This window comes from Danio rerio, chromosome 25 (assembly GCF_052040795.2).
Source record: "Danio rerio strain M-AB ecotype USA chromosome 25, GRCz13ab, whole genome shotgun sequence".
NCBI lineage: Eukaryota > Metazoa > Chordata > Actinopteri > Cypriniformes > Danionidae > Danio > Danio rerio.
In genome coordinates, this window is record NC_141045.1 from 37,623,380 (window position 1) to 37,642,500 (window position 19,121).

Here is a 19,121-nt window from a genome sequence, read left to right on the forward strand (position 1 = left end):
CAGTCCAAAGACTTTCGCTATAGGTGCATTTGGCTTTTGTGAATTCGCTGTGTAAAAAAAATATGCTGGAATAGTTGGTGGTTCATTCTGCTGTGGTGACCCCTGATAAGTAAAGGGACTGAGCTAAAGGAAAATAAATGAATAAAGGAAGTGGATGGGGTTAGGAAATGATAACTTTGATTACTCCTTTAATTCTTTATCGTGGTTATTTTTATTTTATTACATAAATTACATAACTGTTGACCCAGGCAGCTGATTTTGACCATGGATTCGTTTTCCTTTGCAATAATTAAATAATTAAAAATACATCAATATTTCATGTCCGTTTATAAATTTATTTGACAAGTGGCTAAATGGCTCCGCTTAGCGTAGGTGTCTTAATCACCCCGCCGGGGATGTTTTTTTGTGGTTATGACTGGCACGCTGCATGTTACCGGTTACATAATTTGTTAGTGAGAGAGAGATTGAGAGGGAGGGAGAGGAAGAGCAAAAGCAGGAGCAAGTGAATATTTCTCTCCTCACTCTGTGTGCTTTTCTGCTGCCGTTCTCATGAACATGGAGTCATCTTATCAGCAGGTAAAGAATCGCTTCCTCTGTTTTGATTTAGGTTACTGTAAGCTTCTGCTGAATGTAGACTTTATGAAAACTGGCATTTATTCAGTCTGCATGTGTTTTTTTGGTCTGACAGTAGTGCTGGTAAATGATTTCTTTACTTTACAGCATTGCAAATGTGCAATTAGCAGTTATATAAACTAATTCAAACGAGTATTTGATGTTTTTACTAAGGTTTAATATACTGATACCACCATACACAACGGAAGTGAACAATAAAATATGGCTTTAGTAAGAGATGTTATGATATTTTACTGGGAAAATGCAGATTGTGGTTTTGTTTGATTGATTGATTCTCCTTTCTGCACTTCATTGCTAATCAAATGGATCTTTCATGGACAGTACTAAGTGATGATTTCAAAGATTAGGATCATTATGTATATACAAAACACATAAAAATGCATTTACAACACATACAAATGTATATAAAAAACACATAAAAACCTATATACAAAAGGTATAAAAATGTATATATAAAACGTATAAAAATGTATATATAAAACATATAAAAATGTATATACGAAACATAAAAACTTATATACAAAATGTATAAAAACGAATAGACAAAAGATATAAAAATGTATATATAAAGCGTATAAAAATGTATATACAAAATGTATAAAAATGTATATACAAAACGTATAAGTTTATATACAAAATGTATAAAAAATTATATACAAAATGTATAAAAATGTTTAAAATAAATGTAAAAACATGTATATACAAAATGTATAAAAACATATATATAAAACGCATAAAAATGTTTCTACAAAATGTATAAAAATGTATAAACAAAACATATAAAAATGTATATACAAAACGTATAGAAATGCATATAAAAAGCGTATAAAAATGTATATAAAAAATGTATAAAAATGTATAAAATATTATATAAAAAACATATAAAAATTTATATACAAAATGTATAAAAACGTACATACAAAACGTATAAAAACATATAAATAAAATGTAAAAAGATGTGTATACAAAATGTATAAATTGCATAAACAAAACATAAAAATGTATAAACAAAATATATAAAAATGTATAAACAAAACCTATAATACACACACACACACACACACACACACACACACACACACACACACACACACACACACACACACACACACACACACACACACACACACACACAAAACATATATAAATGTGTAAACAAAATAGATAGAAACGTATTTACAAAACCTATAAAAATGTATAAACAAAACAAAAAAAAATGTATAAACAAATAGTATAAAAAATTCATACAAAACGTATTAAAATGTATATACAAAACAAAAATGTACATACAAAACGAAAACGTTTATAAAAATGTATTTACAAAATGTATAAAAACATATATACAAAACGTATAGTGTATAAACAAACGTATAAAAATGTATAAACAAAACTTATAAAAATTTATAGACAAAACGTATAGAAACATATATACAAAACAAAAACGTAAATACAAAACAAAAATATGTATACAAAATGTATAAAAAAACGTATATACAAAACATTAAAACGTATATACAAAATATCTAAAATGAAAAACTCTTCATTGCTAATCAAACAGATCTTTTATGCTAAAATGGACTGGAATTTAGAAGATTTGGAGTGCCATTTATATTGTGCATGTTATATCATTACAGTATACAAATACTGTTTACTAGTAATGTTTGGACATCACTAAGTGAAGAGTTGCAAGATTAAGATCATTACAAATAGCCAGGTAAAGGTAAATCCCATTACATTACCACCTTTAAGCTCTCATATACGAAAATGCAATGAAATACTGAACGCTTTAAATCTGTTAAGCATATCCATCATGAATGTGTTATCTTGCAGCTGAGCCCAATCTCCAGTGAACATGCGGAGGGTATCACAAATGTTCATTAGGGGCTTTGAAAGCGATGATGAATTTATTCCCTTTTCCATTAATTAATGTGTTTCCTTGATCCTCCTCCACATTCACTGCCTCATTTCACCCCTTCACTCCGTTTTTTAAAAAGTGTTCTCTCTTTCGCCCACACAGCACATTGTTGTACCTGCCAATTCGCAGCACCCACACACACTCTCGCCCACTAACACCCATCCACACTAATGCAGTGTTGCCCTGAGCCCACACACATACAATTAACACCCCAGTAATGCAAAAGAGCAAAGATGCCTTGAGAACCGATGAGCTTTCCTTGAACTCTCTCTCATGCAGGCATGCATATATTTAAGTGTTGTCAAGAAAGTGCTAGTATGGTGTTTGCTAGTGGCCTAGTTGTACAGCTGACACCACTATAGGAAGGTTGCACATCAGGAGCTTAGGCAGTCTCAGCTGTTCATGTTGGATCAAAGTCTGAAATCCCAGACTCGCTTCAGTGATGGGGAGTTCATATCTCTGTGTGGGCCATACCTACCGATGTGGAACTTCATTCAAAAATCTCTGGACTGTTGCAGAATCCCACTCACTGTCCTCTGGTCCCCGATTTAGCAGGGGTTGCCACTGTGGAATGAACCGCCAATTACGCTGGCATGTTTTATATGCGATGGATGGCCTTGTGGACACACTCATACACTACGACCAATTAAGTTGATACAATTCTGCATGTCTTTGACTGGAAATCGGAGCACTCAAAGGAAACATGTGGAGAAAATGCAAACTCCACACTGAAATGCCACCTGGTCCAGCGTCAAACCAGTGACTTTCTTGCTGCGAGTCACCGAGCCGCCTGTATGGGAATTGAAAACAGTTGTTTCCTGTTGACCCACCGATTTAAAAGAAAACAAAAACTTTTAAGAAAAAGAGCTTAAAATAAGAGGTTCACTACGCACACAATAAAAGTGCCTTATAGTATCTACAAAGCATTGGGTAGAAGAACTTCCGGTTAAAACCCCAATAATAACACAAGACAATTAAAAAGGCACAATATCATTTGTGGGAAGACACGAGGAAGGTGAATAAGGAACTTAAAAACAGTAACAGGACTTTTAAAGCCTGGTTTATACTTCTGCGTCAAGTGACCGGCGTAACCCACGGCGCATGCAACGTAGCTGTATATACGTTTTTGTTTTGTATATACGTTTTTGTTTTGTATTTACGTTTTTGTTTTGTATATACAGTATGTTTCTATACGTTTTGTCTATACATTTTTATAAGTTTTGGTTTATACATTTTTATACGTTTTGTTTATACACTATACGTTTTGTATATACGTCTTTATACATTTTGTAAATACATTTTTATATATTTATGCTAGCCCGTAGCTGTGCATTTATACTTCTGCGCGCTGTCTCTGTTGGTCTCCATTAACACTTCCAAAACGCTAGTGGGCAGTGAGGTGTAAATGTTCCTCTGTGCTGAGTTTCTTCTCTGCTGTTTTGCTTTTCCTGAACACTTCTGGGATGTACAAGTGGCTCAAACTCACTCATTTTAAGGCAGGAACCGGCGGACGTGCAACAACTTTAACTATGAGGTAAACACAAAACAAAACTTTCCATCCGGAGCTCCTTCACGGGACTCCGCATTTGTAAACAATCGCTCCATCAGGCTCGCACCATTCACGCGGCTCTCGGTCCCGCCCAGACTCGTCAGCGCTACCAAGCCGACCAATCACAGAGCTTGCGCTACGCGTCGTTGCGACGTGTACTTACATTTTTTGAGAGGTGCACGTCAGCGATGCCGACGGCCACGGCGAAGGGCTATGCGTCAGCGCCGTAGCATACGCCGGCGTTTGACGCAGAAGTATAAATCAGCCTAAAGACAACAAAGGACATAAACCCACATGAAACAACAATCAAAACACGGCTACCTCTATGAGTGGTTCTTGACAGTAAACAAATATAAAACTCATCAAGGTAAAGAGTTCATCTAGGACCCAGAGCAGGAGACCTGAAGTTGGTGGTGCAGAGTCATGGAGCTTGAGCAGACTTGATTAGTGCTGGATTTGGGCCTAGAAGTAATGTCAGGGTGCACTCACACTATGCTATCCGAACTGTGCCCAGGTGCATTTCCTGGTTCATTTGACAAGTGTGAGTGCTCCGAATCGGGCCCAGGCGTGGTTTATTTGGCCAGCCCTGGCCTGGTTGAAAGAGGTCTGTCAGAGCGCAGTTCTGTTGGTCTTTGGCATGGTATGGTTGTAGTGTGAGTTCAAAGCACGTCTGAGCCCGAAACTGATGGTGAGGCATCAATTTTAAGAGACTGTTTCATGTGGATGTGTTAACCATTCTTACTGTTTAATGAACGTGTACGCAAACCAAATAGTGTTCACACCAGACGCAGAAGAAGCATCATGCGCGAGTGATTTACATGTTCAGTTAGGCACGAATAGACATCCTCCAGCGCGATGGCACGGCGCGAATGACGCAAATGGCACAGCGCGAACTGATCGATTTGCGCGTTTGACGCACTTAACGCGCGAGTTGGAATATCTAAACTTCAGCTTACATTCGCGCTACGTTAACCAATCAGGAGCTGTTATTGGTGTGCCGGGGGAAAATCCTCCTGCACACACCGACTGAATGCTTCCCTCATCCAGGTATAGTTTCTGGAGGAGTTTATGAACTCACAGAGCAGGATGCACCTCTGAAAGGATCTAGTGGACTCAGACACTGCTCTAAAGGAATTTACTGTGTTTTTCAGCCTTCATAAAGCACACAAACACAGTTATTTTCTCAATAAAGTCCATGTTAACCATTTAGCAACGAAGCTAGAGTCACCGGGCAGACAGAAGCCCTGCCCATCACGCGAATCCGCGTCTGTTCTGAAGTGAATTTGAACTAAAGCAATCTCCACTGTGCTGAGCGAGAGCGCTTCTCTTCCTGTTAAACTGAACAGTCGCATCATCGATGACGTAAGCATGCTCAGGTTGAGAAGGCAAAATGCAGTGTGAGTGCAGGCCGTTGGGGAGAGGGGAGTGGGGACAAGCATGCTTTGGCACAGTTCAAGGCAACTGTACCTAGTGTGAGCACGCCCTCAGACCTGGACATGGGCCTTAGGGTGGACTGAATCAGGGAGCGGTGGACTTGGAGCAGGTTTGTATCTGGACATTGGTCTAAGTGCAGAGATGCACCTGGAACTGGGCCACCAGAGTTATGGTGGATTGAATCAGGGATTGATGGACTTTGATCAGTTCTGGACCTTAGACTTGGTGCAGCAGTGGACATGGACCTACAGTATGTTGACATAGACTAGTGTGTAGAAGTGTAGCCACCATCATATGGAAGTGAAACAATTGTCTAATTTGCCCAAAACTTGTAACCCTGTGTGGTCAAATATTCCATGAAGGAAACTCCAGAATATTCAGAGCTGCATGCTGGAGGGCTCCCAGTGAATTGAGGGCCCTGTCTGGAGACTATGCAATAAACATAATTCAATCGTTCCACATACCCCATACCACTCTGGTCCCAGCCACGCGATCTGAACACTGTGATCTTTCTAAAGGTGCAAATTCAAAACTCTGGCTGCGTCTAAAAGATTAAGCAGCTGACTTTGTTGCCTTGCTTCCCTATCAGTGAACCTTTAGGCAGCATTTGTGCAGGAAGGCATCTCATAAAACTGATTTAAGGCAGACTTCTGAGACAACATAATGATTTAATTATGTACACCAATTTCGTAATCAGGCGAGGCAGTGGTGCAGTATGTAGTGCTGTCACCTCACAGCAAGAAGGTCGCTGGTTCGAATCTCAGCTCAGTTGGCGTTTCTGTGTGGAGTTTGCATGTTCTCCCTGCCTTTGCGTGGGTTTCCTCCTAGTGCTCCGGTTTCCCCCACAGTCCAAAGACATGCGGTACAGGTGAATTGCGTAGGCTAAATTGTCTGTAGTGTATGAGTGTGTGGATGTGTGTGTGGATGTTTCCCAGAGATGGATTGCGGCTGGAAGGGCATTCGCTGCGTAAAAACTTGCTGGATAAGTTGGCGGTTCATGCCGCTGTGGCGACTCCAGATTAATAAAGGGACTAAGCCGACAAGAAAATGAATGAATGAATTTCGTAATCACTTAGGGAATGTTTGCGTGCTACATTACTAACTAAGGGTGATTAAGTGTAACCAGAAGAGGAAGAAAAAGGAAATCGTTGGTCAAACGTATGACACCCAAGCAGTGCTTCCTGTTTATCTTTTATTGGCTCAACTGTCAGTAAGGATATGCAAAGCATTGTGGGACATTGAAAGCAGCGAAAAACACACCTATGCCGACTTTGAACTTTGATCTAGGATTCAAATGTGCCTTTATGCCTTCGCATTCTTGTAATTCGTCACTGTACTTTCCAATACAGGCTGGTTTATTCTTCTGCGTCAAGCACATGCGTATGCTATGGTGCAGCCTACGCGTGGACGCATAGCCTTTGCCGTCGCTGACGTGCAACTTTTTAAAAAATAAAACTACACGTTGCAACAAAGCGTAGCGCAAGCTCTGTGATTGGTCGGCTTGGAAGCGCTGACGAGTGGGCAGAACCGAGCGCCGTGCGAGTCCATTGGAGAGACTAAGCTGAAGGAAATTTAATGAATGAATGATAGACTGAATAATAGAATGAATGAATGATATAAAACATGTCTGATTTCAGGAGACACTTCAGGCATCAGAGACTGGTCTTAGAGCTGTATTTTCTGTTAGCCTTAAGCAGTGGTCTTTCTTTCTTTTTTCTCTTTCTTTCTTTCTTTCTTTCTTTCTTTCTTTCTTTCTCCATTCATCTATATATTCTATAACCATCCAGTTGTTTTTTCATTCATCCATCCATCCATACTTTTGTGTGTCCATCCATCATCCATCCATCTATCTTTTTTCAATACATCCATCCATTCAAATATCCATCCATCCATCCAGTTGCCAGTCCATCCATCCATCTATCATTTTCCATCCATCATTCATTCTTTTGTCCATTGTTTATTTTGTTCCACCCACCCATCTTTGTTTTTTATCCATCCATCCATCCATCCATCCATCCATCCATCCATCCATCCATCCATCCATCCATCTCTCTTTTCTTTTTTCTTTCTTTCTTTCTTTCTTTCTTTCTTTCTTTCTTTCTTTCTTTCTACCAATCCATCTCTTTCTTTCCATTTTTCTTTTCTACCATCCACCTGTTTTTCTATCCATCCATACATCCATCCATCCATCCACCCATCCACAATCCATCTCTCTTTTCTTTCTTTCTTTCTTTCTTTCTTTCTTTCTTTCTTTCTTTCTTTCTTTCTTTCTTTCTTTCTTTCTTTCCACCAATCCTTCTTTTTCTTTCTTTCCATTTTTCTTTTCTATCCATCTATCCATCCATCCATCCATAATCCATCTCTCTTTTCTTTCTTTCTTTCTTTCTTTCTTTCTTTCTTTCTTTCTTTCTTTCTTTCTTTCTACCAATCCATCTCTTTCTTTCTTTCCATTTTTCTTTTCTATCCATCCATCCATCCATCTTTTTTTTCAATACACCAATTCAAACATCCCTCCATTCAAATATCTATCTATCCATCCATCTGTTTTTTTGTCTGTCCAAATATCCATCCATCATTTTCCGTCCATCGTTCACTCTTTTGTACATCATTCTTCCTTTTTTCCACCCATCCATCCATGACAAAATCTCTAAGTAGTCAAGTTATTTATTGCAGTATATGTTCGTAATAGATTCAATCTTTGAGCCTGCAGTTCTTCGTAGTGCTTAATATGTCTTTTGTAGATGTAGTAATGTGTCCTTTTGTAATCTGATTATGTTTTAGACTGAATGGCATGATCATTTTAATGATCTCTGCTTGTAATATAGATGCTATTGTCAGAACAGATGTTGCATCAGTGTCTTCAAACCCTGATGCCACAAGCATATTCTTTTTAATACCAAAAGGGGAGTTTTATTTTTTCAGTGGCATAGGGGAACAGAAGATGTGAATCACTTCTTCCCTTTTGATTTTGTCAATCCAAATGAGTTGTGTCTGCTTTCATCTTGTTCTCGTCCTCTGCTTTGGTGCTCAAAGGGTTTTTGATGTGCTGCTGTGGGTTACTGTGAACACGAGGAGCGGCTTCAAAGAATGGCGGAGGGGGTGGCATAGATTATTCATGGACGCCTACTCTGCTACACAAATACAAGATTTGAACAAACACTACACACATACACCTTTTTATGAGTATTTTTTTTTTAGAAGAATGTAATTTGCTTTATTTTACGAAGCAATTTTCCAATTAAGGACAAGATTAAGCTCTTTTTGGTAGGCAGTTTTCCCCTCATGTCATAAATAGGCACGTACATACAGCTGAAGACAAAATTATTCACCCTCCTGTGATTTTTTTTTTCCTCTCTGTTTTTGAATATTTCCCAAATGATAGAGGAATGATTTTTTTTCACAGTATTTTCCTAATTCCTAATATTTATTCATCTGGACAAAGTCTTACTTGTTTTATTTCGGCTTTGGAAAAAAATTGGAATAAAAAAAATATATAAGGTCAATATTATTAGCACCCTTAAGCAATATATATATTTTTCGATTGTCCACAGAACAAACCACTGTTATACAATGACTTGCCTAATTATGCTACCTTGCCTAAATAACCTACATTACCCGGCCACTTTATTAGGTACACCTATCCAACTGCTCGCTAACCTAAATTTCTAATCAGCCTATCACTTGGCAGCAACTCAATGCATTTAGGCGTGTAGACATGGTCAAGACGATCTGCTACAGTTCAAACCGAGCACCAGAATGGGGATCAAAGGTGATTTAAGTGACTTTGAACATGGCATGGTTGTTGTTGCTAGACAGGCTGTTCTGAGTATTTCAGAAACTGCTGATCTACTGGGATTTTCACGCACAACTATCTCTAGGGTTTACAGAGAATGGTCCGACAAACAGGAAATATCCAGTGAGCGGCAGTTCTGTGGGCGCAAATGCCTTGTTGATGCCAGAGGTCAGAGGAGAATGGCCAGACTGGTTCCAGCTGATAGAAAGGCAACAGTAACTTAAATAAGCACTCGCTACAACCGAGGTCTGCAGAAGAGCATCTCTGAACACACAACACGTCCAACCTTGAGGCGGATGGGCTACAGCAGCAGAAGACCACACCGGGTGCCGCTCCTGTCAGCTAAGAACAGGAAACTGAGACTACAATTCACACAGGCTCACCAAAACTGGACAATAGAAGATTGGAGAAACGTTGCCTGCTCTGATGAGTCTCCATTTCTGCTGACACATTCGGATGTCGGGTCAGAATTTAGCATCAACAACATGAAAGCATGGATCCATCCTGCCTTGTAGCAACCCATCTTCTGATTGCTACTTCCATCAGAATGCAGCTCCATGTCATAAAGCGTGAATCATCTCAGACACAAAATGGCCTCCACAGTCACCAGATCTCAATGCAATAGAGCACCTTTGGGGTGTGGTGAAACGGGAGATTCACATCATGGATGTGCAGCCGACAAATCTGCAGCAACCACGTGATACTATCATGTCAATATGGAGCAAATTCTCTGAGGAATATTTCCAGTACCTTGTTGAATCTACGCCACGAAGGATTAAGGCAGTTCTGAAGGCAAAGAGGGGTCCAACCCGGTACTAGTGAGATATACCTAATAAAGTGGCCGGTGAGTGTAGTTAAGCCTTTAAATGTCACTTTAAGCTGAATGATGTAGCATCTTGAAAAATATCTAAAATATCTTTTATCATGGCAAAGATAAAATAAATAAATTATTTAAACTATTTTGTTTAGAGTTGAAACAAAAATTGGGGAAAGAAATATAGAAGGGGTCTATTAATTCTGACTTCAACTGTATATAACACATCTACCGGAGAAATACTCAGGGAAATATGTTTATAACATAATAACTGCAGTGATGAATCAAACGGTATCTTTATGAGTAACGTGATGAGTTCAACGATGTCAAATCCACAAAACGACAAGCTAGAAAAGAGCAAATAAAAAAGGTTTACACGCTGTGGAGTGGATCATAAGTCTAACATCACAAATACAGCGAACACTCTGCGCTTCCTTTGATGCATCGCTTCATTTCCTAGTCACAACTCGACTTGATCAAACTTTAATGAAACATCCTCTTCCCAGCGACAGATTAATCCCTTCACGGATGAGAATATTCCCACACTGACGTCAGAATTTAGAGACGTCTGACTGGATTTGTTCGTCATTACTGCCATCACGGCTCAGAGTGTAGCGAGCAGAAAGAACTGCTTAATTATTTAAAGATTTGAATGTCGTTAATGGCTTTCTGTAATTAATTCCTTAAATTTAATACGCGGGCTGAAATTTATGCGAGATCTTTGTCTCTCCTTCCTCTGTCTGCACGCCGGCTGTTAAATGTACCGTCGGCTTTTCACTTCAGCGACTTGACGGCTTTCCTGGCTTGTCAGATTTTCTGACACTCCAGAAGTTCTTCTCTGACACTTTCAAACAAACAAATCAAATCTGCTCTTCACTGCTGGCAAAAAAAAAAAACACACAACTTCAAATACTGATGGATGAATTTGTCCTTAAAAGAGTGCACTGACACAACCCATCACATCTTTACAATCCTTTATTTATGCATGGAATCTGAAATGTGAAATTCTTTATAAAGAACTGACCCTATACGCTTATTTCACACGGCCGCCATTAAAAAAACGAAAGTGATGCTGCATTAGGAAGAAACCTGTAAGTATAGGTGAATTACCATGTTTGTAAACATTCAGGATGCGCGCGCAGCGAGGTTGCAGAAAAAACTGGGAGCGAGGGAATGACATGTTTTAGAGTTTGTTGTTGTCTTAGAAATAAGTTATATTGATTACATATTATATGTGTATATATATATATATATATATATATATATATATATATATATATATATATATATATATATATATATATATATATATATATTATTTAGACGACACGGTGGCACAGCAGATAGTGCTGTTGCCTTAGCAAGAAGGGCGCTGGTTCGAGTCTTGGCTGGGTCAGTTGGCATTTCTGTGTGGAGTTTGCATGTTCTCCCCGTGATCACGTGGGCTTCTTTCGGGTGCTCCGGTTTCCCCCAGAAGTCCAAAGACATGCGGTACAGGGGAATTGGGTAGGCTATAACATATCAATTGCCCATTAAGCCAACAGGTGGTGCTGCAGACATTAAATGCATGAAATCCCTCAGAACTCCTAAAAAAACATTTGCCATATACTCAAGGGTCTTATATAATTGTTATTCATCGTTCAAGACAAATTCCAGAACATCTTGGCAGTGCACAAGTTTAAACTAGAAAAAAATGAAAAAATTAAAATAAATAAATGAGTTTGTCCTTGATGAAGTGAATCAACACAAGACAGGACAAGGTCAAACTCAAACAAAATGCTAAATATTTACAACAAAACAAAAAAAAAGGTAAAGGTAATCAAGATTGTATTAGAATCCCATGAAGCAAAAATAAATAAATAAATAAATACACACAAAAATTGCATGTGACAGGACAATTCATTAATGCTTTGCATGCTCCTCTTCGCCACAAGATGGAGCCATCAACATGACAATTTACAGTATGTAAAGCAGTTAAGCAGAAGGCTGTTGAATATTCAGTCATTTTCCTCCAGCTTAGTCCCTTTATTCATCAGGGGTCGCCACAGCGGAATGAACCGCCAACTTATCCAGCATGTTCTATGCAGTGGATGCCTTTCCAGCTGCAACCCAGTATTGGGAAACACCCATAAACACTCAAATTTAGCTTATTCCATTCAGCTATAGTGCATGTGTTTAGACTGTGGGGGAAACTGGAGCACCTGAAGGAAGTGCACACAAACACGGAGAGAACATGCAAACTCAGAAATGCCAACTGACCCAGCTGGCACTCGAACCAGCGACCTTCTTGCTGTGAGGCCACAGTGCTAACCACTAAGCCACAGTGTCACCCCTGTTGAATTATCATCAGCTCAATATATTCTAACCCATTGTTTTAATATTTTTTGTTCCTGCTGTTCAGGTAACACAGTGATCTGACTCCAGGAAAGTGTCATGAGCACCGAGAAGGAGCGTGACGTCCTGAACGAGGAGGAGGAGGAGAAGGAGGTGAAGGAGGAGAAGAAGCAGGAGCCGTCGGAGGAGCAGGAGCTGGAGGAGCTCCGGGCGCAGGTGCTGCAGCTCCTGCTCGAGCTGGAGGAGGCTCGAGACACGGCGCAGAAACACGAGGAGAGCTTTCTGGAGCTCCAAGGTCAGACACATGCTCATGGGTCAAGAGAATATAGGGATGCATTTGACACACATAGCCAATTTTAATAACCGAATATTGACACTTTCTCACTTATTCAGTCATTAAAGGTCTCGTGAAGTGCTTTGAAATGTGCACTTTTTATTTGATATGTGACGTATAATCTCAACTGAAAAATGAAGGAAGGGCAGGACAGAGTAGCTCCTCCCCTTTAAAAAAACAGCCAATAGCATTTTGTTGTTATCACAGCTCTGCTCGGCATGTCAGATACTAGAGAGCATTTGATTGGTCAAGATTTGATGAGAAACTGAGGTATTAGATGATGTGAAAAAAATCGATGGCTGCGTCCGAAACCGCCTACTACTCAGTAGGTACTGCATTTGAATTTAAACGTACTACTCGGCCGTTAGAAAAGTACGCTCTATACAGTATGAACGTGAAAAGTATGAATGGAATTCGGACGTCTTACATCCGCCATTTTGTCATGGTTACGTGACCTGCCTGCGTCAATTGCGTCGCTTTACTCCCATTCATGAATTCGCTCGCGGGGCATCGTGGGATAGCGCAGCGTGCATGGGATGCGCACTCTAGAATCTCGCTGGAAGTAGCAAGTCATCCGGGTACTTCTCGCATACTGTTTTTCTAATTCTAGAGCTGCGTCCCAAATGGCACACTATACACTATGCACTCATGCACTATGTACTTATGCACTTACACACTCAACAGGATAGTACATGTATGTAGTGTTGTCCCAAATGGCACACTAATGTTTTTATACTAAACGGAAATTCAAACAGTTTCCCTGATGACGTTTGACGGTTGCCAAATCAGTGAAATAAACGACCGAATTATCAAATAATACCTATCGTGAGTATTGCCGCATTCACCATCGGGAGGCGCAATAATCACTCTCGTAGGAGAATTTTGCTTTCTCCATCCAAAATAAATAAAGTTATTCAACATGTGCGTCCGATAGCTCCGCCCCTTCCGCTACGTAAGCAAACCTGCGGTCGTTGAGTGCGTGAAGTGTCCATCATTACACACTTCATTTTAGCGGCTGAATGAGTGCATCATCCGGGTAATTAAAGTGCACTTATTATTTTTAGAGTTTTCAGTGTGAACACACTACTTACACTATTTATACTACAAAATGGCGTAGAATAGTGCATAAGTATGCGATTTGGGACGCAGCTTATGAATTCAGACATACTACTCGGCTCGCATACTGATTTTAGCGTACTATATAGTATGAAAGTATGCCGTTTCGGACGCAGCGCTCGATCGATTCAGTCGAAAGTAGTGATAGGAAGTTTGGAATCTTTTTACTGACTCGGATCTTTGAGTCTCGTTCATCGAGATGAACGAATCTTTTGGAGTCATTTCGTTCATTTGGTTGAACTTGCGAAAATATTATCAAAATGTTACGAATTGCTTCCAAACACATCTACAACTAGCCCAAAAGGTTGATCACATGACAAATAAGTCATAAATAGAATACTATAAGAAGGAGAAAATAATAATTCAATGTTGACCTGCTCTTTTGTCTATGAAGGTATTGTTGTCTCTTTGCTCAGCTCATCTCTTGCGTCTTCAAATGTCAGTGGTTCCTTCACGTTACACTGACAGTCACATATAACTTTAACTAATGTACACAGTCTGAGTCGATGGGAGCCATGATAATTAGTTCACCTTTCAAATCATCTAGTTCTTGAGTCGTTCATTCATCAGGTGACAGAATGACTCAAACCCGAGCACTCGAGAGATGAACAAATTCTTTTTCCGGCTCTAAACGCATATGATTGGCTTTTGTCTGATCGAAAACAAATATGGCTTAAGGGGCCTAATAATATTGACCTTAAAATAGTTTAAAAAATAATGACTGCTTTAATTCTAGCCGAAATAAAACAAACTTTTACACTTGCGATGATATTCACAAGCAACTTCTTAATAACCAAAATAAAGTTCAGTGCATACAGTGAATTATACGGCTAAAATTATCAGCATAAACCATATGTAAAACCACAAAGCCAGAATGTTGTCCATTCTTCTGCTGTTGAAATAGATGGAGCAGCTGAGTGCAAATCTCTGTATTAACATCTATGTTTGTCCCTCTAATAATACATCTGAAATGTGCATTGGTCAAATGACAAATACATACTGTATAGTAGCTTTATACCACGATGTAAGTTTCTTTACTGAAACTTATTTGTCTAATGTGCACGGTGTGTCCTCGTGTTTATCTCCATGAGTTGCTTTATTCAATGACAGCCCCAGTAAAACAGTTTCTATATATAGCCGGTTATGTCTCTTTAATGAGTCACCTGCTCAATAGCAGACAGACTCCCGGGACTCTGGTAATGATCTGGCGGTGTGACTGTAGCCTGTTTGTGTGTAACGCGACAGGCATGTGAAATGACAGCTGCATGCGGGAGGGAAGATTCCAGAAGGGCTGTCCTGACCAGCGCATGCTTTTATTCAGGCGATCATTCCTGGATGATCTCCGGTGACCCTGCTGTGCTGTTCCTGGTCGTTCGTGATCTCAGGCGTCGCATTAGATCAGTCCCACCCTGGAGAGTGAGCACTAAAGAGGTGTCACTGCATGATTGCGCTCTCAGGCCTGAACATAGTATAAATGACCCACTGAGTGCTACAACACTGCTTCAAATGATTTTTTTCTGGGTATAAAATGTGCACTTTGTAAGAGTTTTTTGAAAAATTATCATTAAAAGACTATTATATGTAAAAAGACTAGATTATTATTTTTTTGTAGCATAAAATAATAAAAAACTTTGTTTTACTTAAGACTAGATTATTCTTTTTTGCATAAAATGATCATAAAAAGACTATTAAATGTAAAATAACTAGATTATACTTTTTCTTTTGCATAAAATGATCATAAAAGATTTTATTATACCTAAAAAGACGAGATTATTAATTTTTTCACATAAAATTACAATAGAAAAGGCTTTATTATGCTTAAAAAGACTAGATTATAATTTAGTTGTTGCATAAAATTATCATAAAAGACTTTATTATGCTTTAAAAGACTAGATTATTAATTTTTGTTGCATAAAATGATCATAAGACTTTATTATACCTAAAAAGACTAGATTATTAATTTTCACATAAAATTATAATAGAAAATACTTTATTAAATGTAAAATAACTAGATTACTTTTTGTTGCATAAAATGATCATAAAAGACTTTATTATACTTAAAAAGATGAGATTATACTTTTCGTTGCATAAAATGATCATGAAAGATTTAATTATTTTTAAAAAGACTAGATTATATTTTTTGTTGCTTAAAATTATCATAAAAGTATTTTATTATACTTCAAAAGACTAGATTATATATTTTTGTTGCATACAAAGATATTTTATTATAATTAAAAAGATGAGATTATAATTTTTTTGTTGCATAAAATGATCATAAAAGATTTTATTATACTTAAAAAGACTGGATTATAAATTTTTTCCACATAAAATTATAATAGAAAAGGCTTTATTATGCTTAAAAAGACTAGATTATACTTTTTTGTTGCATAAAATGATCATAAAAGATTTTATTATACTTAAAAAGACAAGAATATATTTTTTTTCACATAAAATTACAATAGAAAAGGCTTTATTATGCTTAAAAAGACTAGATTATTAATTTTTTCACATAGAATTATAATAGAAAATATTTTATTATATGTAAAATAACTAGATTACACTTATTTGGTTGCATAAAATGATAATAAAAGATGTTATTTTACCTAAAAAGATGAGATTATTCATTTTGCCACATGAAATTAAAATAGAAAAGGCTTTATTATGCTTAAAAAGATTAGATAATAATTTTTTGTTGCATAAAATGTATCATAAAAATACTTCATTACATGTAAAAAGATTAGATGATACTTTTTGTTGCATAAAATTATCATGAAAGATTTTATTATTTTTAAAAAGACTAGATTATAATTTTTTGTTGCTTAAAATTATCATAAAAATATTTTATTATACTTAAAAAGACTAGATTATTCATTTTTTCCACATAAAATTACAATAGAAAAGGCTTTATTATACTTAAAATGACTAGATAAATTTTTTGTTGCATAAAATTATCGTAAAAAGATTTTATTATTTGTAAAAAAAGACTAGATTATTCATTTTTTTCTGCATAAAATGATCATGAAAGACTTTATTATACTTAAAAAGACTAGATTATATTTTTTGTTGCACACAATTATCATAAAAATATTTTATTATAATTAAAAAGACAAGATTATAATTTTTTTGTTGCATAAAATGATCATAAAATAATTTTTATTATACTTAAAAAGACGAGATTGTACATTTTTTCCACATAAAATTATAACAGAAAAGGCTTTATTATACTTAAAAAGACTAGATTATACTTTTTTGTTGCTGCGCCGTAGCATATGCATGCGCTTAATGCAGAAGTATAAATCAGCCTTGACATTAGTGCTGTGACTGGGATGGGAGTGACGTTGAGGGTTTATGGTAACGAAGGCAAGCTAATAGAGGCTGTGCAAGTCACTCCCTTGGTATACAGTCCCATGCCTGAGATGCTAGTTTGAATCTTGCTTGGAACGAGTAGAACCGAAGCTGTTAAATACAACACTACTCTTGCTTTTACAATGTTGTGTTTTTGACCACCATTTAGACCAAAAACGTATTTCAAATGTTTTTCTCTATCCCCATTCAGGTCTTCTCGATGAAGAACGTTTAGCTAGTGCTCATCAGGCCGAGGCCTTCACCAGACAAATCCAGCGTTTGCAAGGTAACAGAGACTCTTGGATGCTTAAATGGTTAGGTTCACACAAAAATGAAAATACTGTTCGTAATTACCAACATCTCTTAAGACATTCATTCATCCTCACAAACTGAACTATTTTAAATTAAATCTGAGAGCATTCAAAGGAGAACAAAATCATATCTACTTTTTTTGGTGCACAAAATTGTTCTTGGAGCTTCATGTGATTACAGTTTGATACCATGAAGTCACATTGAATGTTTTGACAACATTTTTGGTTCCTTTTCTGGACTTTAAGCGTCTTAATTCATACTTTAATATATAAATATTACTGGATGGCAACAAATCCGAGCTTATGCGTTCATTTCAATCAAAATAACAACATTTGTTGCAGCAGTTTGACTTTTTTTTTTAAATAAAAATTTCCAATGATCTTTCCAACCCTGTAGCCCAGCTTCGTTCAGTCCAGGAGGAGATGGACAGTCTGGAGGAGGAGAAGGAGAGCGAGCTGCTGGAGGCGCAGGAGGAGCTGCGGGCGGCACAGGAGGAGGTGCTGGTGCTGCAGCAGGCGTCGGAGGAGGCTGCGGCTGAGAGGGAGAACGATATCGCCAGTCTGCAGGAGGAGCTGTGCCGCTTACGGGCTGAAATCGGACGGCTGGAGGACACCGGACAAGAGTATGAGCTTGAGATGGTCACACTCCGAGCTGAAATAGAGATGAAGAGCCAGAGCCGTCTACAGCAGAGGAAGGAGGGTGAGAAGAATACATGGGGCTCAAATGGAGAATGGTACCATAAGATGGAGGGGGGGCATAAGGAGTATCAGGGGTGTGCACGATTATAAATAATGTTTTAAACAAATGACACGACTACTAATGAGTCTTCACTAATAATAAACACAACTATTAATGAGAAATTAGCATTTTACGGTCTTGTATAGGTCATCAAATGACTCTTCGTGAATCTACATATAAAGAAATGGTCTCAAACTCACTTCCTGAAGGGCCACAGCTCTGCGCACCCTGCAACCACCTCCAACTCACACTTGCTTAATAGTCTCTGGTAGACTTGAACACCTTGATTAGTTGGATCAGCTCTGCTTGATAAGGGTTAGAGCAAAACTGTGAAGAGAAACCAATTTGATTCCTATAGTATAACGTATTGTGGTGGTTGGTCCCCTTAACAGCATCTCTGGGGGCCCCTAAAGTGTGTGGGCCCTTAGAATCCCTAGCTCCCCCCCTTAGTGGTGCCCCTGTGTCAGAGAGATTAAAGATTGAGTTTTCTACAGGTGGTTTGTGAGGCCCACTCACCTGTCTGAGGCACACTCTAACTGCATGATGTTTTCAGGTTGTCGTTTGGTATGGTGGGGGGAGAAAAGAGGGGGTACTGATTATACGATACTGTTCCTGGTACTTGGTATTTAAAATAAACTGTTTACATTATAATACTAGTTAAAATTTTTAATTAAGTGAAAAAGGTACTCCAGATAAAATGATAACAGTCACAAATCCAGTTCAAAACTGATTTTACATTGCAGATATCATTAATAATAGTTGAAGTCAGAGTTATTAGCCACCCTGTTAATTTTTTCCCACAAT

The 19,121-nt window shown here is 37.9% G+C and overlaps 1 protein-coding gene across 3 annotated transcripts in view; it reads left to right on the plus strand.

The window, feature by feature from the left end:
* The first annotated feature begins 537 nt into the window (after window positions 1–537).
* ccdc136a (coiled-coil domain containing 136a) overlaps window positions 538–19,121 on the plus strand; it is a 28,450-nt gene continuing 9,866 nt past the window's right edge. For 2 of the 3 annotated variants that reach the window (XM_087312561.1, XM_087312563.1), the window contains exons 1-4: window positions 538–576; window positions 12,540–12,767; window positions 17,479–17,553; window positions 17,976–18,278. In XM_087312561.1, coding sequence (XP_087168687.1) covers window positions 12,572–12,767; window positions 17,479–17,553; window positions 17,976–18,278 — 574 coding nt within the window. In that variant the 5' untranslated portion in view covers window positions 538–576; window positions 12,540–12,571. Of the gene's footprint in view, window positions 577–2,798; window positions 3,564–4,044; window positions 4,083–12,539; window positions 12,768–17,478; window positions 17,554–17,975; window positions 18,279–19,121 lie in introns of those variants that run through there. The other variant, XM_087312562.1, reaches the window with a different exon arrangement.